Raw genomic sequence first — 24,351 nt, forward strand, 5'->3', positions numbered from 1 at the left:
TGTAATCCCAAACCGCATGAGATGAGTATGTCGCCCCCTGCTCTATGTTTTATTCGGTGTATGGTGTATGGCATATGGTCTGATAAACAATGCATACTGGCTTCCCCTCCTACTTTCCACGCTTTCCTAGTTCTTGCGTGCCACCCAATGACTCGACTTGTAGACCGTCTGGAGCAGCGACTGGTCGTCGTGGATGTAGGGTGTCTCGACACCCGTCTCATGCGTGACAACCGTGAACCCCAGCTTCTCAACCAGCGCCCGCACCTCGTCGTCGCTCAGCTCAAAGCTGCCCGGGTCCGCAATACCTGTCGAGGTCGTCGCGTCGTGTTCACCATCACCGTCGTCATCCCGGCCGTGGTTGCCTGGCGGGTTGTTCTCAAAGTGCCATAGCAGCGGTCCAATGTTGATCAGCAGTCCACCAGGCTTGAGACAGTGCCGGATCGTCTTGATGTACCGGATCAGGTTTGGCGCCGTGTCGAGGAAGAACACACACGCCACGGCGTCGTACACCTCAGCATGCTCGGCGTCGCTGTACAGACACAAAAAATCGGCAGCGCACATGCTCATCGTGCCGATCCCGTGCTGGCCGGGCTGTAGCGGCTGCTGCATTTGCTGCATCGACGCATCTACAATCGCTTGGCCTGGGTGAACGTCCGGCACGGCGTACGAGCGCAGGTGGTTCTCGCGCACACGGTGGTTGGAGAAGGAGTGCACCCATGGGTAGATTGTGTGCTGGCCGGCCTTGCGCGTAAAGTTGAGAATGTACGACGACGCCAGCAGTTGGTGATATGAGATCTCGTTGCCCTCGGCCTCGTAGCCGGCGAGGCACAGGTCAAATACCAGGCGGCCCAGCCCCGCGCCGGGGACCAGTACTTTGAGGCGGCCGCGGTAGTACCAGTCGTCTTCGTCGTCGCTGTCCCCGCCGGTGGCGTTGTGTCCTTGTCCATCGTTGGCCGTCGCCGCAGCTTCCGCAGCCGTTGCGGCCACTTCCTCTCGCCGTATCCGCTCGGCAGCCAGCGCCCGCATAACAGGTCCGTAACTCTTTTCCCGCTCGTCCGCACCGGCGGCTGTCCAGTCCCGTAAAAACTGCCGCAGGGTGCTCCGCGCCTTGTCGACATCTTGGTGCTTGGCAACGCCGGACCAGTGTGCCGGCAGCTTCGGTTCTGCGCCGGGTGCTACTGGTGCTGCTTCTTCGTTGTGCGCGTGAGCATCATCGCTGCCCCCAACACGGAACGACTCCAAGCCAAACCGCACAATCTCGCGGGCCAGCTCCGCGTTGCTCTCAATGGCCTCGTCAACACGATCCAGTGTTTCGAGATACGAGAAAGGCTTTGCCGCAAGCAATTTCCAGTCGTCCTGGGACAGTGCATAGAACGACTGCCTTCGGAGATGCGTACAGTTGAAGTGCGATACCTTTGCGTATTGTCTGTGCGAGGTCAGTATGGATTCTTGGCTCCGTGGTTTGCTTCCCCAGGCACCGAAACAAACATACAGAAACGAGTCTAGGGCGCAAAAGAGCACTCTAATTTCCTCGGGATCTTGAATTGCGTCGTCAGACACCTCCCACCGGTTATCGCCACCTGATGGTGGCTGCGTCTCCGCCATAACTGATACTGTTGAAAGGACCGCCGTGTAGGATGCTGGTTCTTGTCGAGTGCCTCACAGTCTCCTTATTTTTGTTTGATCTCTCCTGAGAGAGGTCGTCTAGCTGTTCTCTTCTGATATTGGGTTAGCCAAAGCTGTGGGAATGGTTGAGTGTCTCAGTTTCAATGGCAATATGGTGGGGCGGGCAGCAGAAAGATAAGACCCAGATAAAGATGGGATGAGCAAAGTTGAGCGCAGACAAAATCGTTCCTGAGACGGCTTGCTGGTCGATTACATGGCTGATTTAAAATCAGTCTACCGTGTCACTTTTCTAATTCCTCGTCTCTGATTACTAGCTTTTTTCCATTTTGGTGGTGCTGTTCATCGTCCCTGCCAGTTCTTTGCTCTCGTTTCGAGTCTCCACATACCCACACCTTCCTAGCTCGAGCTATCCTTACTAGTTGCACCTGCTGGTTTTGCTCTATTTGGCGCTCTTTCGGCTACTGTCAGGGGGTGCTTTCCACCGCCGCGAATCGCTGCACTTGGCGGGGTTGTGTTTTTCAAACAGTTGGGCGGTACCTTCCGTTTCTTGCACTCCGGTCTTACCTTTACTGACTAACGTCAGCCATTGCTCTTTCTATTGACCTGGCCGCAACTTCAAGCCCCGAAGCATACACAAACCTGAAGCTCATATAGACTGGGTTCTACTATATACATACCGCCTACTTAGACCTGGCTGCTGGCACGCACTCACCTCACAATGGCTACCGATCTTGACAACACCAGCGAGACTGTGACGTTCAGCACGCCGCTTCCGCGCGCCGTGGACACGCAGATTCACGTCCGTCTGACGACCCGCGATAAATGTCTTATGCTCTTCGTCACAACGGCTGGCACCGAGGACGGCGAGACCCTGGCCCCAATGGGCTCATTTGTCTATGCTGTGCCGGATGTACGTCTGCCCCTTGTGCGGTTCTGACAAGTACCAGTACCAGGAGATCTGCTAACAACCAAAAGCGCTTCAAACTGAGTGAGCCGCTGTGCACAAACATCTATGTCGAGGAGAACTCGCTCGAATTCGCTGCCCGCCTTGCCCGGCTTGTCGTCAAGCGCACCCAGCAGCCTGTGTACGTGTCGAGCTCGTTGAGTTTGGACCGTATGGGCCTAGGGGGCACCGTTGAGGAGGTGCTCGAGGCGTTCCAAGCCGTCACTGCAACGCTTTTGCCTCTACTTCCCAAACCTCTCCAGAATGGAGTATAGGGATGGTGGGGGGCCACAGTCGCCCAGACAATGCAAACGGCGCGTTGAATACAAACGTATACGTCGAGTCTTGTCCGCCCTCGTGGTCCAACAGATGTCTCACTCGCACATAGTGTCGCTGTCCGTTGGTTGGACATACAAACCAAGATGCAGACAAACAGACAAAACGACAAATCGATACATAATGATGTCCTGCAGATAGACGGCAAACGGACGAGCAACCGCACCAATATCTTTACACGAAGGTAGCTTTTTTGCCAGCCACCATCTCATTGGCCAGAGCCGGCTTAGCGATGTCAAGGCACGGGTGTCACAGAACAAACGGAGAGTAACAAAAGAGAACAGCGGCGAAGAGAAACAAAAAGCGGTGTAATACTGCAAACGGCCCATGTCGCTGGCGGCCACCCGATATAGGCCACGGCAAACGTGGTGCTGCTGATTCCCTGGCTGTGGGAACACGAAGTTTCACGAAAACGACGCCAGGACAAGAGCAAACAAGGGACTATGCAGAGGACCATAATTTCGAAGACACCCTGAATGAGTAGAAAAAAGAGGAAGGGGAGAATATGGAAGATCAGGACTTGCTGTTACTCGGCGGAGAGAGTCCAGCCTGCAAACGGCAACTGAAATGGTAGGATCGGGCGCAAACCCAGGGAACTTGTTTGTCTTTTGTCGGACAACGGGCGTGTCCAGAATCTGGCATGGGCTCCAACACCAACAAGGCTGTCAGTAACGGTTTGCTTTACGGAGGGCACATGAGGCCAGCTAGCGATCGTTGGACGCCAGAAACGACGCCTCGTACAGCGCGTTCTGCACGTTTCCGCCACTGCGTCTTCCGCTATCCTCTCTACCAAGCCAACGAGGCAGAAACTCGACCAGCCGACCTTTCATATACTCCGTCACCGCCGCTATTTCATCGACCTATCCTGCCTATTCCTTCCTGCCGCTGGATCACGAGACTTAAACAAAATCGTCCCCAACAAGTATACCTGAAAGCAAGTAGCATTCTGAGAAAATGGTACCGGAAATCTTGATACTCATCCGGTGACGCCATCTCAATGTCGGTCTATCAGTCGGGCACTATCGCTATTGTATTGTCCACTTTGCTCACCTACCGCTACATGATGCCTGGATGCACGTTTGTCGTTTGAACTTTGCCATTCTTGTACGCCGTCGAGAAAACAAATATATACTATAAATATGACATCCACTGGTTCCACCAGGTGTCTTGCCCACCCGTGTCAACTTGCAGCGCCTTCAGACGTCGACGGGAGCAGCGGCTTCCCGTGGCCCAACGTTTCTGTCGTACAGTCGTGCAAACAAAATGTGTAAATGGATGACATTTTGAACGCTAGTGGAGCTTGGACGTTTGTCCTGTCCAGGTCACCAGGATGAAGTCAATGAATTAATGAATTATTTTTATCAAATTTATGGCAAACTGTTTGTAGTTTTAGTGGAGCAGGAACAGTGAAGCAAAGAGGGGCAATTGGCCGTCTCATCCCACCACCACCTGCCAATCCTGGCTTTTTTGGTGTCAACACGGTTTTGCCTTGCGCCAGTGCCTGTGCCCAGCCGCCACCCCGCTTTAGCCTGGTTGTCGCCTAGCACGTCAAACTTTGGCAGCAGCGAGGCAGCTCTCTTTGGGTTGCTCCTGCCTCTGCAATGGACTACCAGTCATAATGTATATCTCACTGGCGCAACGCTACTGCTGTGCAAAACGTTTCGATGGTCCCTTCCCGTTTTTGTGCCAAACCCTGCCTGCCGACTAGTATCACCAGGTCAACTTCTGTGCAGCTTCGAAACGGCCCCTCTACTTCTATTCCGCATCCCTCTTCTTTCTTCCATTCCGGTCTTGACCGCGCCTCACCACAGCTAGATCCGTCTCTCTGGCAGTCTGTCCCCCGTCGGCTATACTTGACTTTCGTGCTTTCACCAGCCGGGCTGGTTGGATTGCACATCGCTGCTTTGTATTCGTGCATTTCCATTGTCGCATTGCTGCAGCGGAGTAGACCACGAAACAACAGGCGGCGAACCAGTGTCCCAACTCCAACCTCGCGTCCTCTCACCGCGTCTCTTGCAGTCTTGACACGGCGAACCCTGGCCGCCGGCGCCTTTTGTTGTCTTTCTCTTCCGCCGCGATCCCTACCCCCGTCAACATGGCGTGGCAACCGGCACCCGAGTCTTTGCAGACTCTTATTGGGTGTCTGAAGGACTCGCACAATGGCTTTGACAAGGCTGCCCAGAAGCAGGCCGAGATTGTGAGTACAGCCTTGTCTGCAGTTGCAGGAACAGTTGCAATTGTAGCCAGACCGCAGAGAATGGACAGCATGCTAACAATCTTTCCAGATGCTCGGTCAAGCCAAGGCATCGCCCGACTTCAACAACTACCTGGCGTTTATCTTCTCGAACCCTGCCCCCCCGGCCGGTGTCAGCCTCACCGCGAGCGATTACGGCATTGTCCGCATGGCTGCCGGCATCATGATCAAGAACACCGTCAAGAACGCATATAAGCAGACCCCTGATGCCACAGTTGCTCTCATCAAAGCTGGGGTGCTTCTGGGCCTCCGCGACGAGAACCACCCCGTTCGCAACTATGCCGGCAACATTGCGACCGAGATCATTCGCCGCGGCGGAGTGTACGCCTGGCCTGAGCTGCTGAACGAGCTCCTCAACATGATTGGGAACACCGACGGCCACACTACCTCTGCCACCCAAGAGGCGGCCATGTCCGCCATGTACAAGATCTGCGAGGACAATGCCAAGCTCCTCGACCGCGAGGTCAACGGTCAGCGGCCGCTCAACGTTCTCCTGCCGAAGCTCATTGAGGCCACGTCCAGCCCCCTGCCCCGCGTGCGCGCCCAGGCATTGACGGCTCTCGGCGAGTTCATCCCCCGCAAGTCACAGGCTATGCTCGCCAACATCGACGCCCTCCTCAACCGGCTGTTCCTCCTGGCCCCGGATGCCAACAACGATGTGCGCCGCGAAGTCTGCCGTTCATTTGTTCTCCTGGTCGAGTCGCGCGCCGACAAATTGACTCCCCATGTGGCGGGTCTGGTTGACTACATCATTGCGCAGCAGCAAAATGAGGACGACGAGGACCTGGCCTGCCAGGCTGTGGAGTTCTGGCTCTCTGCCGGCGAGCACGAGGACTTTTGGAAGAGCATCGGACCTTATGTCACTAAGATCGTGCCCTCTCTGCTCGAGGGCATGGTGTACAGCGGCGAGGACATTGCTCTGTACGGCAGCGCCTCTGATGACGACGAGGAAGATGACCAGGATGAGGACATCAAGCCCCGCTTTGCCACACGGAAATCAAACCGGAACGCCAACGGATCCGCAAACCCTTCCGGCGACTCGGCCAATCAGGGCAACAACGACTACGAAACGCTCGGTGGCATGGACGAGGACGATCTCGAGGACGGCGAAATTGAGGACGAGGCGGGCCTGGACGCTGACGATGGCCTCTTTGACGACGGTGGCGACTCGACCTGGAACGTTCGCAAGGGCTCGGCAGCTGCGCTGGATGTGCTGGCCCGTGATTTTGGCGACGCCATGTTTGAGTGCATCATGCCGTACCTGACCGTCAACTTGAAGCACCCCGACTGGCCACAGCGCGAGTCCGCCGTCTTGTCGCTCGGTGCCGTGGCGGAGGGCTGTATCACGGCCGTCACCCCGCACCTGCCAAACCTCGTCCCGTACCTGGTCACGCTCCTGGACGACCCGGAGCCCCTTGTGCGCCAGATCACCTGCTGGACTCTAGCCCGGTACTCGCAGTGGGCCATCGAGCTGACCGAACCTGCCCAGACTGCCAGCTATTTTGTGCCAATGATGGAGGGTTTCCTGACGAAGATGCTCGACAAGAACAAGAAGGTGCAGGAGGCTGCTGCGTCGGCCATGGCGACGCTCGAGGAAAAGGCCGGCAAGAAACTCGAGCCGTACGCTGGTCCCATCATCAAGCAATATATCAAGTGCTTTGAGAAGTACAAGGACCGCAACATGTACATTCTGTACGATTGTGTCCAGACCCTGGCGGAAGCCATTGGCCCTGTTCTGGCCCTTCCTGAGCTGTCGGGTGAGCTGATCCCGGCTCTGTTTAAGCGCTACGACAGTGTACCCGACCAGTCGCGTGAGCTCTTCCCACTCCTCGAGTGCTTCTCTTATGTGGCGATGTCTCTTGGTATAGTGTTTGCTCCCTACGCGCAGCCTGTCTTCCGCCGATGTGTCAACATCATCCACCAGAACCTGGAACAGTCCCTGGCGGCAGCCAGCAACGCACATCTCGACAGCCCTGACAAGGATTTCCTTGTCACGAGTCTAGACCTGATCAGCGCCATCATCCAGGCCCTCACAGAAGAGAAGGCCTCGATGCTCGTGACTGACACTCAGCCGGCCTTTTTCGAGCTGCTCAGCTTCTGCCTGGAGGATCCCACTGACGAGGTGCGCCAATCGGCCTATGCCGTGCTGGGCGACTGCGCCAAATTTGTCTTCCCTCAGCTGCAGCCGTGCCTGAACACGATTCTGCCCATTCTGCTCAAGCAGCTTGACATGGACAGCATTTTGGACGAAGAGATCGACGCGGGCTTCAGTGTCATTAACAATGCATGCTGGAGCGTCGGAGAGATTGCTATTCGTCATGGCAAGGGTATGGCGCCATACACAGAGGAACTGCTGAAGAGTTGTGTCGAGATCATCACCAACCCGCGCGTGCCTCGCGGTGTCAACGAGAACGCCGCCATTGCGCTTGGCCGCCTTGGACTGGCCAGTGCCGAGGCTCTGGCTCCCCACTTGCACACCTTTGCGGACGAGTTCCTAATCTCCATGGACGACATCGACCCGACCGAAGAGAAAGCCACCGCCCTGCGTGGTTTCACTCTTGTGGTTGCACAACACCCGCAGGCGATGGAAAAGGTTCTGCTGCACTACTTTAAAACTATTGCAACGTACGAGGACATCAACCTCCGCAGCCCCATCAAGCAAGAGCTGCACGCAGCCTTCCAAAATGTGGGTCCCTGTTCTCATTTTTGCTACTGACTATGTCGACTGTGCATTTGTTTGAGCTAACCTTTGCTTTTAGATCATCTTGGTCTACCGGCAGATGATCCCACAGCTCGACACGTTCCTGGCCCAGCTGACGACTGAGGAGCAAACTGCGTTGAAAACCCAGTACCGCATCTGATACCGCCGACAAACACACACTGGGTTGTAAGGTGCCTTTATTACTTTCTTACCATGCGAGTGCGTTTCGCGATTGTATATCTTCAACACGATACGAAAGCCATCATCTCCATTTCCCCTTTTACTCCATGTCTTTCACAGTCAGCTAAACGACGGCTCATATACCGTCGTCTTTTTTTGTCTATTGTTTTGCATTTCATTTAACCTGCAGTAGATAGTGCGTGTTTTTATTTTTCTTTGTTTTTGCTTGGATAGCCTTTGTTTTCTAGTCTTTTTTTCTTTCAGTTCATTGTGTTTTTGGTTCTGTTGTCTTTTCTCATGGAGAAGGAAAGTGGATATTTTTGGAGAATGCAAAGAACAAGAATAATGACCCGCAACGAGGAAAAAATTATGAAAGCAAGCTCACGATCTTGGGGAGGAAAATGCCAGGTGCAAAGCAAGAAAGCGATCGGTGACTGATTACTACGGGACAGCTCAGCAAGGTTTTAGTGAGTCGATCTTGGGGATGGTGAGAAATGAGAGAAACAACGGAAAGTGTTACGAGAAGGAAAACAAACATCACCATGAAGTATCAAGATAAGCACAGATCACAAAACAGGAGGAGATACAAAAGCAAAAGAGCTGGACAGTAACAAGGCAGGAGCAAATGAGTACCGGGAATTTACTACTGACTATTGATGAGCAGGCGTCTATGACAGAGATATAGTCATTGAAGAGGAGGGAACGTAAGGCACAGGAGGCGATCGCCTTTTTCTCCACATGTCACATTGAAACGATAGGAAGCATATTATATAGATAGCAACACCTAAATGCTAGATAGACACAAAACATTATAATGTAGCACAGTATTTTCTATAGGCATACATCACTGCATCAATATGGTATTGTTGGTTAGGTTGATTTGAAACAAGTTAGCAGAGATAGGGCATTGCTATGAGAGGATATAAATAATAAGCACAACAGAACAAAAAAAGAGGACAACAAAAACCACAAAGTCAACGCCTGCAGACGCCACGCTCGAATATCCCAAGTGTACGTGTGGGATGATAAAAAAAAAAGGGAAAGAAAAAGAATGCAAACGATGAAATAGAGCCGGCCAAAAAGCGCCCCCATCGGCCAGAAAATGAATCGGATACGAAAGACTTTAAATCAAATTGCCGCTCTAACCAGCCGGGACTTTTTCCGTTCTCGTGCCTGGTACCCGAACAAGAACCAAAAGTCAAGCTTTTGTGCGGTACCGTGAATATATCGTAGGTATATATGTGCATAGTTCGTGTGTGCAGTGTGCGTGTTGAGCATTTGTGTGTTTGCTGTCGAGCACCAACTCGAGTACTGACTCCGTCTACTCGAGTTGAAGACCTCCGTCGTCCAAACCTTATTTATGCAAGGTTTGTTCCAAGAGAGCGGACAAAAAAATGTATATATGGTATCGTGTCGTAGATTCGTGCGCAAGACAGTGGGTCGTTTTGCGATCGCAATAGCAGCGAACGCTAGATATCGTCCCGCCCTTAGGTCCTAACCTACTGCCGTCATGACTGTGTCGCCACATCGTTCATGGTATCGAGATTTCGGCCACCAGTGCCAGCAAAAAGGAAAAGCGCGAAGCCTGCTGCACCGTATTTTATGCAGGTCGCGTTCCCGCGTTACCTCCCGGATAGGGCACTGTTGCTGCGATCTGGACTGGCGCCTTGCTGACCGGCGCCTTGCCGCAAGGCATCGTTATAGCTCGGAATGGGCGGTCCGCCAATCGAATGGCGAGGCATCCGGCGAGCAGGATTGTTGCTGCGAACGGGTGTGGCGGCCGATGCTCCACGGCTCCGGCCAACGCGAATCAGGGGCGTGTCTTCGCTGTCTGTACTGTTGCGACGGCTGCCACTGTCGGATAGTGGTGGACTCGAGTACTGAGGTGGTGGCGTCAAGTCTTGATCTTGCAGACCAAGGCCAATCCTGCTCTCGCCGTTCGCTGCTGCTGCACTACTGCTACCTTCTCCGGCATTATCTGTCGGTACGAGTTGGGCAAGTGAAATATCAGTCGGGCTTCGCGCGGGGCCCGGGCTAGTTGGCGGCAGCATGCGGAAGTTGCCAGACCGAGAGCGGCCATGTCCTGGGTCGAAAGCATTGTTGCGGTTGGTTGAGTACGTCTGGACAGACTGGCTGTAGCCGTGGCCCCGTTGCGGAGCAGCTGCGCTCGTGAATCCGTCTTTGCTGCCAGTCTCCAGAAGAATGCTGCCCTGCTCAGAGCCATATGGTGGCGGCGGTGCAAGGGAGCCGGTCATCGGGGCAAGGCCCCACTTCTTGACGTTGGCCTCGATGAACACAAAACCGGCCTGGCCAAAGTTGACGTGGACAATGGCAGGGCCGTTGGCGCCCACGGCCGGGAAGAAGTTCTGGGACTTGAGGCCGTGGGTAATATCCTCCAGTCGCTTTCCGTTGCGTGTGAAGAAGATCGAGCCCGTTCGTGGACGATAGCCAACACCGATGACATCGCCTTGCACAAACGGCAGTCCGTATGGTGTCGCATTGAATGGCTGATTGTAGCGGCGTGTGCCGGATGACAGGTATGCTGCGGAGAACTTATGGAATCCTACACAAGTAAACAGAGTGTTAGCAGTTGGTGGTCTTCTCCGTGGATATTGGCAACGGCAGTGCCAAGAACTTGCCTGGCAGACGGAAGAGAGGGTACGGCTTTGTCGCCATGCCGATACTGAGTAGTGTGTTATCGGGCTTGTCGTAGATCTTGGCCTCCCAATAGTACACCTCGTTCTGTTTTGGCACGGGCAGGTTGCTCATGACGGTGCATTCGGAGTCAAAGAACTCAATCTCGGTCCGCGCCTCGACGAAGCAGTTGGCGATCTCCAATTCCGGTTCAAACTCCCAGGCGGCCACGCCTTTTTCTTGGATGGCGAGATACTGGGAGAGAGAAATGTCGGTCTGGACGGATTCTGGAGGGTTCGCCGCGACAAACGCTAGATAGAAATAGATTGTTAGCAATGCTTTTCGGGTTCTAACAGGGCGTGTTCTACCTGCTGGCAGGTGTTGCGTGTGAGTGCGTACCTTTGGCGCGCAGGTATTCTGTCCGCTGCATGTCGTCCATCGTCTCGAGTGCTTCAGTTTCCTCTCGTATGAAGGCCTGTTCGTCGTCATATTCACCGGGCCGACCGATCCGGTCGAGGAAGATGCGACCGGGTGTTGTGTATCGGAGAAAGTAGACGAACAGGAAGATAAGGAGGATAATGAAGAAGGAGCCAAAGGAAGACAGTATTCCAATGACCACGCCGCTGAGGGCGCTGTCCGGGTCTTCTGCCCGTAGGTGTGGCATTTTGGCGGCTCGTGGCTTGTTGTGGTATGTTTGTGCGTCCTTTGTCGATGGAACTCGATGTGTCTGGGAAGCGAAATGGCACTTGTATGCTTTCACGACTTCGTTGACGTTGTGTTGGTCCGAGAACGAAACATGCGTGACAGTGGCGAAAACGGTTTGAGAAGGAGGGGGACGGTGGAGAGAGGAGGCGTGGCGTCAAAAGATGGCGGTCTGCAATATTCGACAATACAGAACTGTCGCAGGGTCCGATGGCTTATCGATGGGAGGAAACGGAGATGAAGAAAGGATGGAGGAGGGAGGTCGTCGATGCGGCCGGCCGAAGGTTGAATTTAAAATTCGTAGCGTTTCGGCCGCCGGACCTTGCGGGACAAACAAAGAAGGGAGGCGAAATGTAGAGTCGACTTTTTGACGTGATGCAGTGTCGGAGAATCAAGAACTCGTCGTCAAAAGAAATCAGACTACAAAAAATGGCGAAAAGAAAAAGAAATAAAGTTCAAAGACGCCCACACGAAATGTAGTTCAGCGCAAATTTGGAATCGGGCTGTTGCGCTGCGGATGACTGAAGTGACGTACTCTGCTAGTATGGAACTAGGGACGAGCTGAGCAGGTTGAGGCAGCAGCGTTTTAATTGCGTAAAGTCCCTTGTGTGGCGGTTCGAGTGGGAAAGGCAGGGCTATCGAGGGGCGAGTCGAGACGAAAGTTTGAGATAAAGAGGGCGACGCAGTCGACAGGACGAGGACAGAGGACGGACAGGAAGAAGGAAAAGGAACTGAGCTTGAGGAGCCAAAAGTGAGAAGCAAAAGGAGAGACGACTCGCGTGAGAGATAAGCAAGACAAGTGGATGCAAGCACCGAACGAAGTAAAGCAGGGCTGACAAGGCGTAGAGTCAATCAGGAACGATGCAAGGGACACTGCAGAGAGCACGAGCAAAATGGCAGCAGAAGGACGAATAAGGAACAAAATAAAACAAAAAGGGGAGAAATTGAGGTGAAAACAATTGTCGAGATATTAGGAAAGCCCCCAAAGCCAAAAGAGGAGTTGGAGTGGGAAGGAAACGACGATCAAGGCATGGATGACGCAGGAATGGAAGGGCCACCTGGGGAACCGAAACAGAAAGAGCGAGCGAACCCAAAGCAAAAACAGGTGATGACTTTGCTGTGGGCGGAGAAGGAAAGAACGTTGGTCGCAGTGCAGCAAACTAGTGCTGGTATAACGTTGTAGTGTGCGGGCGGAAAGTCCAGACGACGCAAGAGGAGACAAAGTGATGGTGAAGCGACGACAACCATGGAGGAAGATGGAGGAAGGTACGTGGGCGGGCACACAGGCGACAGGTCGAGGAAGCGGCGACGCACGCCAAAAACAAGGACGACGGGCGGCGACGACTGAGTGACGGAAGGAGCTACACCAAAAGCGAGCAGGGAGGGTCAGACGGAACAGGTGGGCGGGTCCCAGTGCTTGGGTCAGGTGGGTGGCAGGCTCTGGTTGGCAGACGGTGGAAGTGGTCAGGCCGTTCTGGCCGCACTTTCCCTTTCAGATGCAGTGTGCTGCGTAATGCTGGACTCGCCCCGGCTCAGTCTGCCGGGGGCGCAAACCGCACTTACCTTCAGAGTAGGCAGTGCCAGACTCAAAGCGAGAAGGCCCCACTTTTCGCTTTTGCAGATGTTAGGGCCTTGGCGGGCCAGTACTGGAAACGGCGTTCATGCCACTGGAGCAGAGCATGACTAAAGCGGCGACGCCTGTAAAAGCATGCTGCAGTGATCGCCCAAGAGACTGCGACAGCCATTTCCACCACGTCAACATAGCATTGTCTCGAATTGAACGCCGTTGTCTACTGCGACGGAGAATACGTTCAAGCAACGATATTCGATCCGTTTACGCTCTGCTTTGCCACTGCCAGTGCTCTCTCGGCCGCATCTCACACGCCTCTCGCATAATAGGGGCCGGTTTGCGTTGCGTGGTCCCAAGTTTCAAGAGACGCGCAGGCCGTTTCAGCCGTGAGAGTCTGTGTTCTGAACACTGCAATTGGGGGCATGCGGACTCTGAAGGATGAATACAGGGACGGCACTAGGTATAATGCGACTAGTAAAATACGGAGCACGGGGTATTACGGCGTATAATGCGACCTCTTGAGACTCCTGACCGCTCTGACCTCTGACCATTCGGTAACCAAGCGATCGATTCCGCTTTGTGTCATGGAGCAAATACACTCAAAATACAAAGAACGGATGACGCCGTGAAAACCAGAGGACTGCTGTCCGTGTCGTCTTAACATAATTCGTTAAACACTATTTCGTAGGCGAGTAGAGTGCGTCTTGGTAGGCCCCAGCTACATTAAACCTTGAAAGCTGAAGAGCGCCGTGAACTGTAGAACGGGCACGGGGGTCACCGGGCGTCCATATCGTAGCACGACCCTTTGTTTGTTTGGATTTTGTGCGGCTTCCATTGTTCCGACTGCCGGGTTGTTCGAATTGTTTTTGCGGCACCCTTTCTTGGCAGGGTGGATTCGTATATTGGTCAAACGAAGGGATGCATTTCTTCCATCTCGATCTTCATTGCTCCTCATCGCAGGTCGTCAACTTACAGTCAATCTCCCACTATTGGGAAGTGAAATGAATGAGGGATAGTAGCTTCTACCAGACTCTGGCCCGTTTCCATTTCATGACGTATTCTTGGATTTCTCAAAACAAGTCTGTGGTGACGATCGTGAAAGCGGACTAGTTTTCCAATGCCATTTTTGCTTCACGTGGCTGTGAAGAGAATGAATACTGGGAAGAAAGAGGCGCAAGGCTCTATCATGCCAATTTTGTCTCTGTTAGTCCTGCTGCACTTTTTTTGAACAAGGGTGTTTCTCACAAGGATGTGGCTCATGCTCATATCCTGGCTGATGCTATTTTTACATAAAAAACATTAACACCAACAAAAAGAAAACGACATGTTTTTGAGACGCCCAAATCCGTTCATTAAGAAAGAAACGACAAAGCCCTAGACGTAGTAAGAAAATGGGGAATAAACATTGGAGACAGTGGACATATTTTAAACGGAAAAGGGTAGAAAGACGACGAAAACAAAATCCATATCTCAAAAAAGAAAGAAAATAGCCCACGGTAGGAAACGCCAGATAATGCAAATAACCAAAGACGGCCAACCGAGAAAGAAGAAAACAAATTACAACAGTATTTGCCGCGGTTGTAATCTCACAAATTCTCTGGCGGCGGTGCCGCTTTACCGGCATCGACAATAATCTGCTCGTCCAGCTTCTTGTCAATGTCCTCGCCGTGCTCGGCGCGCTTCCATGTGGTGATGCGGCCCTCGTTCATGTCAAAATCAAAGACGCGGATCTTGCGGTTGAACTCGCCGTAGCCGCCGTAGCCGCCAAACCCGGCGCCGCCGCCATAGCACATCCACAGGCGGGGCAGGTTGGTCTTGTCGTCGGTCGACAGCGCACAGTACTCGTTGACGTGGTCGTGGCCGCAGCTGACCATGACAACGCCTTCCTCGACAAGGGCGTCGCGGAAGTTGGAGTTGAAGACAGGGGCGGTGGGCGGCTCCTTCCAGTCGCCCTTGAAGTAGAGGGTGGCGTCGCGGTACTCGGGCAGCGGGATGTGGATAAAGGCCACGTTCATGTGGACATGCGTGTATTCGGCGTGGCTCTTTTTCAGGCCCTGGGCGGTGTTCTTGAACCAGTCGATCTGGCTCTGCTTGATCCAGTCGTAGCCGTGGTACTTGCGCTCGTCGGGCGAGTACGCGTGGGTGTCGAGGAGGTAGAGGGTGAGGGCAGAGTGCGACGAGCTGCCGCGGGCCAGCACTTCGACAACGTAGTTGCCGACGCCGTCCACGGTGTCGGGCCCGGCCTTGGAAAGCGAGTAGGGCAGCGTCTCGATCAGCGACATCTGGCTCGTGCGCGGTAGCGAGCCTTCGTCGTCGTGGTTACCGAAGATGGAGACGTAGGGGATCTTGTGCTTGATCAGAAGGCTGGCGTACTTGAAAATGGCTGACTGCGCGTCGGGCGCCGTCTCGCCGTTGACCTGGTCGCCGCTCAGCACGACAAGATCGGGCCGCTCGTCCTCGAGGATCCGCGCCACAAAGTCCAGCGTGCGCGGGTCTGCCTCGCACTTGCCGCCGTTGTACGTGTTGGGCACGGCGTCGCGGCAGTGGCCCACGTCCGTGCTCAGGTGCAGATCGGCCAGCTGCACAATCTTGAACTTGCCGTTGTCGTGGATGCGCGGCTGCGGTTTGGTCGCATCGTGCACGCCGCCTTTGCGTACCGTCATGTGCGCCGCCGGGACGCTAGAGCCACCATCCAGCAACAGGGGCGTGCCCTTGATGGCCCAGCCGTCGCGCGCCTCGACGGCATCGTCGCCGAAGAGCACGTCAATCGCCGTCACAGCGTTGTTGGTGTCGCCCACATGCTTCTTCTCGGTGCGTTTGATCCACAGGCCGGATCCGCGCGAGTCCCAGCGCTCCTCCTCCTGGCCCTTGACGCTGGCACCTGGGTCGAGGCGACCCACGGCCACGTCCAAGACCACCTTGTCGTTTGGCTCCAGGTCGGCCTCCTTCTTCCGCTTGACGTGGACGTAGGCGTGCGACATGCTCTTGCCGAGATACAGGTCCTTTTCAATGCGGTGCCACTGGTCGGAGTCGAGCTTGCAGGATGAAAAGACATTGAGGGAAGAGCATCGTGTGATGCGGATGTCGGTGACAACGAGGCCGTGGTGGTGCTGAGGCATGTACTCGTGGATGGCGCTGGGCAGCACGCGGTAGTTGCGGTCGACGAAGAAGAGGAGGATAAACGTGAAAATGCCAACTGCAGTCACCTGCAGAGCCGTACGGACCTGTGGCGGGGGAATGTTGAGTTAGTAGCTGGTTTTGCGAGAGCAGAGAACACACAAAAAAGAGAAAGCAGAGCGATCGTACAATCCGTCGTGCCATCGTTGCTGGCGGGCGGCGCGTCTGCCTTTTATGGTTTTGGATCGATGGAAAAGTCAAAGAGTCGGACGAAACGAGTATGTGGAGGGTGCTCAGACGTGAGATCGTGTCGTCGATTCGTTAGAGGTCGACGTTGTTTGTTCGTGATGCAAGTAAAAAACGATTGCAGAGGACGCTGACGAAAGTCGGGACGCCGTCATCATCTTCCCATGGGGGGCGTGCGTGGTAGATGGAACGTGTGCTGGGCCCTTTGCACGTCGTTCACGGGTTGTCCCTTCAGTCCAACTGGCAAGGTGTCGTTGTTTCGATGTGTCGTCGATGGATGGGGTCGAAGTCGCAGTGATGAACTGGGGTGGCGTCGTGAAAAGGAGACAGGGGATGCCAAGTCGGTGGTGTGGGCACGTGCTAGCCGCGTTCAGCGGGCTCAAGGCCTGATCGACACGCTGATTCTGTTAATTAGGGTAGAGTTCCCGAAGACAGATCTAGATCTGGTCCCAGTCATCGATTACTGAGAACAGCAGTGGCCAACAGGTTCACCTACATAGTCATTTCGATACGAGGAGAAATGTAAAATGCTAAGAAATTTTATCACATCCAAAGACCAAGAATGATAAGTAACATGACATCCTCAACAGACGGCTCTATAACAAATCCCATTCAGAGCATAATCCCTGGCGAAGCAGCAACTTCAGAGCAAAGAAGGTTTTTCCAGGTGCCCCAGGGTCCAGAGCTCTGGGGAAAGGCCCGCTAAGCCACAGGTGTATTAGTGCCGACGCATGACTGCCAAACTGACGAAAATGCAATTACAAGAAACTTTTGACGACACCTGGTTTGAGAGTCTAACGTGAAGTTTATGAAAATGCTTTTTTTAAAAAAGAAAAAAAAAAAGAAACGAAAGGAAGAAAAGAAAAGAAAAGAGAAGAAAAAGAAATTGAATGAAAGAATGAGATGAATAAATAAGTGATTGTACAAGCCGTCTTTATGTTGCAGATATTGTGTTGATCTTATGTAAAGTAACACAATGTTTTAGTTATTCAACTGTGTAGAGCGATCGAAAATAGACTGAGAAATTCAATCAGTCAGCTTATTTTATCAAGTAAGAGCTTATATGTAATGTTCAAGAAGCAATGGACGCGCAGGGAAAGCTTACGTTTCGCAGTAAGGACGGTTGTATTTAGTAACGTCGCGGCCCGTTTGGGTCTTAAATCGACTGTCCATGTATCGACGATATGTACATAACTGGAAACGGACGCTTTGTTTAAAATGAATGGGCTAAAGATGCAGCTTCTTTCTCATGGTAATCCTGTTTCGTCTGGATCCTCCTGTTTTTCTATCAGTTCAGCTAGTCTGTGGTCAAAAACCAACCAGTTTGAAGTTTTATGTCTTTGTATTGAACTGAACGCTTAATAATAATACCATCGAAATAATTTCCCAGAAGCAGGCTTGTCATGTTATATTCTTACATTTCTCTCATCTATAAGAAGCTCACATGTCAATAAACAGCGTGCGAATAGAGCATCCCAAATGCCTGTGCGCTCTTCCATTGGACAGTTTGACTAGAAATCAGCTTGTATCGAGTATTCACTCGCGTAGAATGGAGGTGATATCCATGCCCTAAAGTCCAGCATTGGACTTCCAGATTGTTTCCACATTGTCATTAGCATGGCCGGCTGAAGATAACCCAATGGAGCGAATCGGCGGCAGAGGTCCAGCTTTTGGACAAGTACGGTTCCTGGTCGCCCGTGATCATGAGAGGATGGTCATGAAATAGCCAGCGGAACATATGAGATGCTGGGAATGTGATGCTTCCATTCTTTTGGTTGAGAAAAAGCGGACAGTCGAAACGCTGGTTTGGCTAGAAAGGAAGGGAAAAAAGTACGGGGACGGAAAAAATGATAAAGACATGTCGTAGTTAGCCACCTGTCTTGAAGCCAAGCCATATCCAGCCAGCCTCTTTCTGCTTGGCTTAAGGGGAAACAAAACTAACGACGGAGAACAATACAGAACGACGACTAAAAGCGATCAATGACCTCCAAGGGCGCTTGGCGTAGCCCTACCGGGAGGCGCCTTTTGATCTTTGCGTACGCCACGACGAGGGATGAGAGACTGTGAGAGACCAAGCGAGAAGAAAAAAGGGGGGTGGATGAAGGCGGAAAAGCAAAAGAGCGAATCGTTTTGGAGAATTGGACTAGCATCGTCAAGCCGAGGGGAGCGAACGAGCAGCGCCATGTGCGACAGTTTCCGAGATAGGACAAGGTCACTGCGTCTGAAAAGGGGCCATCAGGAAGGCTGGAGCGCTTAATGGACCAAAAATGTTGTGAATCCCCGCCTGTGGCCGGATAGAGGAAGCCGCAAACAAGATGCCGCAAGTTCTTGGCGTAAATCAGTCAGTTTCTCAACCAATTTGGTGAGCTACAATCTATTGATAAGAAATAGCTCATGATACGGGAAAAACGCAGTACCATACACCGTGGATTGCGGCCGTTTAAGAGCTGGGCTGAGCTGAGAAAATAGACAGGAACAGGATTGGAAGCAGATTGGAAATGGATGGAAAAGGATTCTGCATGTCTCGCACCAATCCGCAAACTCGGATCCCGAGAGACAGGGAAAGGGGTGTGAAGTGTGAGCTTTTAGACGTCGTTCCAATATAGTCACAAGACACGGGCCATCGTTGCCAATGTCATGCTGATATTGGACGACAAAAATTGGTTGTTGTCAACATTGCTTCATGACTGGACAAATGAAAAACCGACGAGACCGAAAGAGGAGCACGTGTAGACAAAACAGCCGTTTGGTGGCCCCCAAAGAGCAAAGACGCAAGGCGAGTGGTTGTCCTCAAAAGGTGGTTTGAAAGTGGGTGGCATAAGCTGCAGTTTTCGAGCATCGTCGTTTTCTTAATTTTGTTGCCACCGACGTGCCCCATACGGCACCGTTTTAGACGGGGCATGTATGGCACGATGCTTGTTCTTTCTTTGCTTGTCTCCACCACTGAATAAACATCAAGGAGACACGGCAGAAAAGGTGACGAATAGTGCAAAGACGGCCGGGCAACCGACGTTGGAGATGTGTGAATGGCTGAGTGCGTGTCCTCTCCAGTATTGGAAAATCCGTTCTGATAGCCAGCTATAGTACAACATACAATGCGGCGTAATATCAAAGGCAGAACCAAAGGCCAGAGCCTTTGTCGATCACGCTATCGGAACGACACTCGCCTATTTGTCTGGACGCCATCTCTCGTGGAGAAAATCACCTCCACCGAAGTCTGAAGAACCCAGAAAACGATCGTTGGTGGTTGCAACGGCTACCCAATCGCAGAAGACAGACCCCTGTCAGTCAAATATGGGGACTGAGGAAGAACAGACAATGGCAGGTCGTTTATCCTGACAATGCAGGGGTGTCGTTAACCAGGAGGGGAAAGAGACCGGGTTGAAAAGCAACAAGCAAGGAAAGAATGAAAGATAAACGCATATCCAAACGAGTTGTAAACTCTGACCTCTGACCATGTTGGTGGCTTATTACCAACAATACCAGAAACGCCTGCATCGATCTCGGAGAGGGCGAGATGACTCTCACTTCTGCCAGTCGGTTTCCCGCGCCTTATCTTTCGCCTCTTTGCTAACACGTAACAGTGCAATTGTCTTTGCCTCATTTAGCAGCCTCACTTCAATGCCCGTGGCGAAGTGCATCTAGTCAAGTCGTAGGAAGGGGGAAAGAGACGCCTACCGGGCAGACGCGCATCCCAACCACGCATCCTGGGCAGCAGTATGCAGGGCAAAAACACAAACTGCAAGCCAAACCTTGAGATTTGTGCTATATATAAACGATCGCAAAACAGGCAGTAACACAACCAGAAACTTTCGGGCTATCCGTTTGGTTCCCAGACTATGCACAAAGCAAAATGCGCCCTGCATGCAAAAAATCTGGGAGCAATCTCTGTTCAGGCTGCATATCTGTGCATGCATAATGCTGGTTTGCATGCTGGGGAGAGCCAGGCATGGTGGCCTGTGTGCTGGCCGGAGGCAGCCTCCTGCAGCTTGCAAAAATAACTGTAACAGGCTTTGGTTGGACCTAGGTTGCGAAAAGTAGGATTCATCCTCCTGCCGTCTTTTGGTCAGGAGTCTCGCTTCCCAGCGTGTCGGGTCGCATATCAGGGCCGCTGTCATCTGACGACAAATTGCCATCGCTCTTGCAAAGGCAGATGATCGTCTTGCAGTTGCCAACGCATCAGGACAGGCATGCATCTGCTATTTTTGCGTCTTCTATCAGCCTTCCTCTCAGCTGGCTTTGCAAGGCAGACTGTTGCGACTACTCCGTTAAAATATCTGTGACGCTGAAATATGACGTCGGTGGTGCAAAGTTCAAAGATGAGCATGTCAAAGAGCTTGTTGACGAGCCCAACATGTTGCGCACGCAGCTCTGGATTCATTTTTTTCGTCGTTGCGCACCTGACTCAACTTAACTTTCTGCTTTTCGTAGACCGCCTCGATAAACGCTCACCGCTCCGCATGTGCAACCCGGAGAGCGTCTCATCTTTCTATATTTCCGTCTCGGCCTCTATGCTTCTGTATCGAGATATCCGAATATCCTTGTGCAAATTTTGTTTGTGCAAACCCCTGTTGTAAATGTAAAGGCAACCCCGGGGTTTGCGCAACCCACTGTTGTAGCTCGCAAAGTCTAGGAGACGTAACTCTGCGAGACGGAATCGAGTAATCGTCTTTTCGTCCCGTTTAGGGACCGCAGAGGAGGGTGTACGACTGAGACCTTCCGAATATCGAGCCGTTCGTGTGACCCGATGCTGCCTTTCACGTTACATCCAAGGTTAGAAATAAACTTTTGAACCTGTGAGGGTGTGGTGATGAGAGGGGGTTTCCAGTAGGCACATGCCAGGGTGAGGAGAAGAGAGAGAATATGGAGAATGCAGAGAGGCATCTCGAAAGCCGGATTCACACCAAGTGGGGTCACTCCCGTGATTGGTTCAAAATAAGAGATTTTTGGCAACAACACAGCCAATGAAAAATCCTGCTGTGAAGGAGCGAGAAGAGACTGGTGATTCCCTCCATCCCGTTCGGCCCCATGTGGCTCTCATGGACGAATCACAAGAGAAGGAGCATGGGTTCTTTCTGGTGCTCGTCTTGGAGGGGCAACTGGTAGGAACAGGGGGGCCGGCGACGAAAGGAAACGACGACCGCGTGTCTTCCCCGAGCGTGGCCGCACACAAAATCGATGGCAGGAGCGAAAGAAAGAAGAAAATATTTACTGACAGACGTTGAGACATACATACGGAGAACACGCAAACTGACCACAAACAGAAACAGGCCGTTGGTCACTAGTCACCGCCCCGGCTCCCGCGGGCCTTTCCTTTGGCCATAGTCGCTTTGGTTAGTCTGTTGAGTCGACAGCTAGCGGCTAGCCATGCAAATCAGTGGATAAAGTAGACTAGATCGCCATGAAGTGAAGACGAACATGGCGACAAAGACGACGAGAGAGGAGCCTTGAACTCAGGTGCCATCCACAGAAATGAGTGTCAGTGAGTCTCCTTCATACTTGGAAGACACCCTCTTGCCCAACCTCGTGGCCAAGCAGCCCTCGGCTTTTGTGAAGTGAGACATGCAGCGTTGCGTGCACCGTTCCGGAGACACACAAAATAATATCACACCCAGGTGTTCGCTGCAGTTCCGTCAAAACGTCAATCATCTCACTTTGTGTTCCAATAAGCATACAATCACAAAACATCAGCGGATAGCAGCGCCTGGAGCAAGCTGAAGAAGTGCTGCGTTGGCACGCAACTCGCCAACGAGACATCTGTCGAGGTCTTGTTCTTCCTCAGGCCCACTAGCTTTAGGGTTTCAGGCGCTTCTTAGCCTGGCATTGCCGGGTTAGCGCGCTTGACCGATGACTTTTTGACCTGGCACGCTTGTGTCCTCGCGTACTTAGCGGCCCCTCTCGCGACCCTCTTCCCTCTGTAAAGTGGGGTACCTGGGTCACCACTTTGAACTCACGATCAACATCTGGTCAGACCGCCCGCGCCTACCCGCCGCTTCAATACTGAACGCACGCGCACCGCGCAGACCAGCCAGATCTGTGTTGGCTCCTTCCTCCGTTGCGAGCACCCGTAATTGTATATCTCTAGATTCTGTGCTTTCATCCCTCATTACGGTGCTCCTTCCTGGCGGGGGTTCTTGGCTCAATGACGGGGGAAGGAACTGCCAGCCACTGACTCCTTTCTACAAAAGGCAACACCGCTTCTGACAGTTACTCGCAGAAAATGGAGAAGCAAAACCTCCATCCCTGAATCGCTCCTATTAATATGCATTCGCGATGCACCTACTAAGGAGAACGAGAGTCCTGCGGGCCATCAAAGTCGCTGCGAAATATAGGTGTCGTTCACGCCCCTCACGCGCGTTCTGGGGTCTGCTGCTCGCGCTTGCCCGTTTTCCTAGCTTTCACATCCTGCTGCTGCTCCTGCTCTAAACCAGACGTCCCGATCAACCCCAGACCGGGCAGGTGCGATTGGGCGGTTGAGCAGCTCACTGTGGCCAATGGCAATCGCGTATCCAGTATTTCGCCTCCCATAGGACGTCGTCGTATGCAAAAGCCAGGGCGCAGCTTTTGTCCACTGCGGAAAAGAGGGGGCAGCAAGCACAGCGGCTCCCTAGGAGGAAAACGAAAATATGATAGGTTTTCTACAAAAAGTAAAAGGTTGAATGATTAAGTGCTGCCCGCAGACTCACTGGACGAGGAGGCAAAAGTGGGCGCGATGACCATTTACATGGAAAGAGCAACCAAGGCTCTGTATCCACCTAGCAAGAGCTGCTGCACCAAGGCTCCCTCACCATCTCCTCCCCAAATGGTTTCGTTTCCACCACTCGACATCCTTCTTACTCGTCTCCGCCTCTACGCCTTTCTGCTCTTGGTTTTTTCTGCCGCACACTCTCCACCACTCCATCTAGCATGCACCCCTGCTTTAGATACCCGTCAGTCCTTCAGTCACTGGCCCCGTCCAAAACATGGACGGGCAAAGAAGGCTACGCTATTTCGATTCCTCAAAGTTCCTCGTTACTCCGGGTCGAATTCTGCATTCTTTCCGGCCCACCGATCAACTGCAGAGATTATGCACATGACAGCTTTGGCTGGTGACGGGTTGTAGCAAGCCGGTCGAAAGCCTTGCCGTGGACAAGCAGGGCGTGCAGCAAAAAAAATGTTGAAAAGAAAAGAAATCAGCCTCCAAAGAGGAAAATTAGAGCCCAAAGAGGGAGCCGCCACACTGCAGGTTTTTTCTGCAACTTACCTCCGTATGACGGCGGGATCGCCATGGCTGGCGGTCCAGTTCTGAGTGCTCCCAGGTACCTGCACCCTGTCTATCTGCATTCGCCTCCGCGTGGAGGGGTGTGGCCAAACGAAGAAAAGAGAAAACACAACAAAGCATCCAAGCCAAAATGGTGGGAGGCACACACATGCTTGAGGTGCCACCCCGTTTGAGATTCCCATCTGGTCCTTGTCCATCATTTTGACTGCCTCTTCTGTTGCTCTTTACTGCTGGGTTGGTTTTCTTTTTTATTTATTTCTTTCCTCTTTTTATATGCCAGTCTTTCCCTTCATCCTGCTCCTTTGCCTATTCCTTTCGAGTCGACACCCTCTTACTGATTTCACGCCCCCTCCATATCCAGTGTTCAACTGCCTTTGCCCCCTCCACCTCACAATGCGTCTCTTGGTCGATGTACCCCTGTTGACTGGATATGAATAAAAGACACTTTGAAGACGCTCCGAACTCAAAGAAAGATATATATGTATATACTGTTGAGCTGTCCGCCTCTTCAAGCTCCCGCGACCTACTTTGTCTTGCTGTCTCTTGTCTCTCTTACTTTTATATCCCGTTTCTTGACTCGTGAATTTTAGATACCGACCTCATTGTCCTCGTCCATCTGTGTTTTGCCCGTTCAAGATGCTCGGATGGCACCGATCTCACCTAGTAAGTTTTCGAAGCAGCTCCTTTCACACGCCAACGCCGGCCGAGTTTCTGTTCCATTTTGCTTTTTATTTCAACTCTACGCCACATTGAGCCTTGTTCAGGAGACAATAGCTAACGG

General features: G+C 52.6%; 6 protein-coding genes across 6 annotated transcripts; 3 read left to right on the forward strand and 3 right to left on the reverse strand.

Annotated features, from left to right (window-relative positions):
• Positions 1 to 126: 126 nt before the first annotated feature.
• On the reverse strand, positions 127 to 1,605 carry SPSK_05253 (methyltransferase family; the record flags this gene model as incomplete). The annotated part of the gene is made up of 2 exons (XM_016732003.1): positions 127 to 1,426; positions 1,493 to 1,605. 2 exons carry the CDS (start codon positions 1,603 to 1,605, stop codon positions 127 to 129), a joined length of 1,413 nt encoding a protein of 470 aa, XP_016583120.1.
• A 739-nt stretch (positions 1,606 to 2,344) lies between these two features.
• Positions 2,345 to 2,844, forward strand: SPSK_05631 (uncharacterized protein; the record flags this gene model as incomplete). Its single annotated transcript, XM_016732373.1, has 2 exons — positions 2,345 to 2,536; positions 2,602 to 2,844. The coding sequence occupies 2 exons, from the start codon at positions 2,345 to 2,347 to the stop codon at positions 2,842 to 2,844; spliced, it is 435 nt and encodes a 144-aa protein (XP_016583121.1).
• Positions 2,845 to 5,000: 2,156 nt separating this feature from the next.
• SPSK_04913 (importin beta-2 subunit) lies at positions 5,001 to 8,020 on the forward strand (the record flags this gene model as incomplete). Its single annotated transcript, XM_016731673.1, has 3 exons — positions 5,001 to 5,102; positions 5,191 to 7,845; positions 7,919 to 8,020. 3 exons carry the CDS (start codon positions 5,001 to 5,003, stop codon positions 8,018 to 8,020), a joined length of 2,859 nt encoding a protein of 952 aa, XP_016583122.1.
• A 1,642-nt stretch (positions 8,021 to 9,662) lies between these two features.
• SPSK_05176 (endosomal SPRY domain protein) lies at positions 9,663 to 11,338 on the reverse strand (the record flags this gene model as incomplete). Its single annotated transcript, XM_016731926.1, has 3 exons — positions 9,663 to 10,603; positions 10,689 to 10,985; positions 11,074 to 11,338. 3 exons carry the CDS (start codon positions 11,336 to 11,338, stop codon positions 9,663 to 9,665), a joined length of 1,503 nt encoding a protein of 500 aa, XP_016583123.1.
• A 3,194-nt stretch (positions 11,339 to 14,532) lies between these two features.
• Positions 14,533 to 16,267, reverse strand: SPSK_05154 (phosphoesterase; the record flags this gene model as incomplete). Its single annotated transcript, XM_016731904.1, has 2 exons — positions 14,533 to 16,170; positions 16,253 to 16,267. The coding sequence occupies 2 exons, from the start codon at positions 16,265 to 16,267 to the stop codon at positions 14,533 to 14,535; spliced, it is 1,653 nt and encodes a 550-aa protein (XP_016583124.1).
• Positions 16,268 to 21,273: 5,006 nt separating this feature from the next.
• On the forward strand, positions 21,274 to 21,534 carry SPSK_05746 (uncharacterized protein; the record flags this gene model as incomplete). The annotated part of the gene is made up of 1 exon (XM_016732483.1): positions 21,274 to 21,534. The coding sequence occupies one exon, from the start codon at positions 21,274 to 21,276 to the stop codon at positions 21,532 to 21,534; it is 261 nt and encodes an 86-aa protein (XP_016583125.1).
• Positions 21,535 to 24,351: the final 2,817 nt, after the last annotated feature.

The sequence above is a fragment of the Sporothrix schenckii genome, assembly GCF_000961545.1.
Source record: "Sporothrix schenckii 1099-18 chromosome Unknown Cont49, whole genome shotgun sequence".
NCBI lineage: Eukaryota > Fungi > Ascomycota > Sordariomycetes > Ophiostomatales > Ophiostomataceae > Sporothrix > Sporothrix schenckii.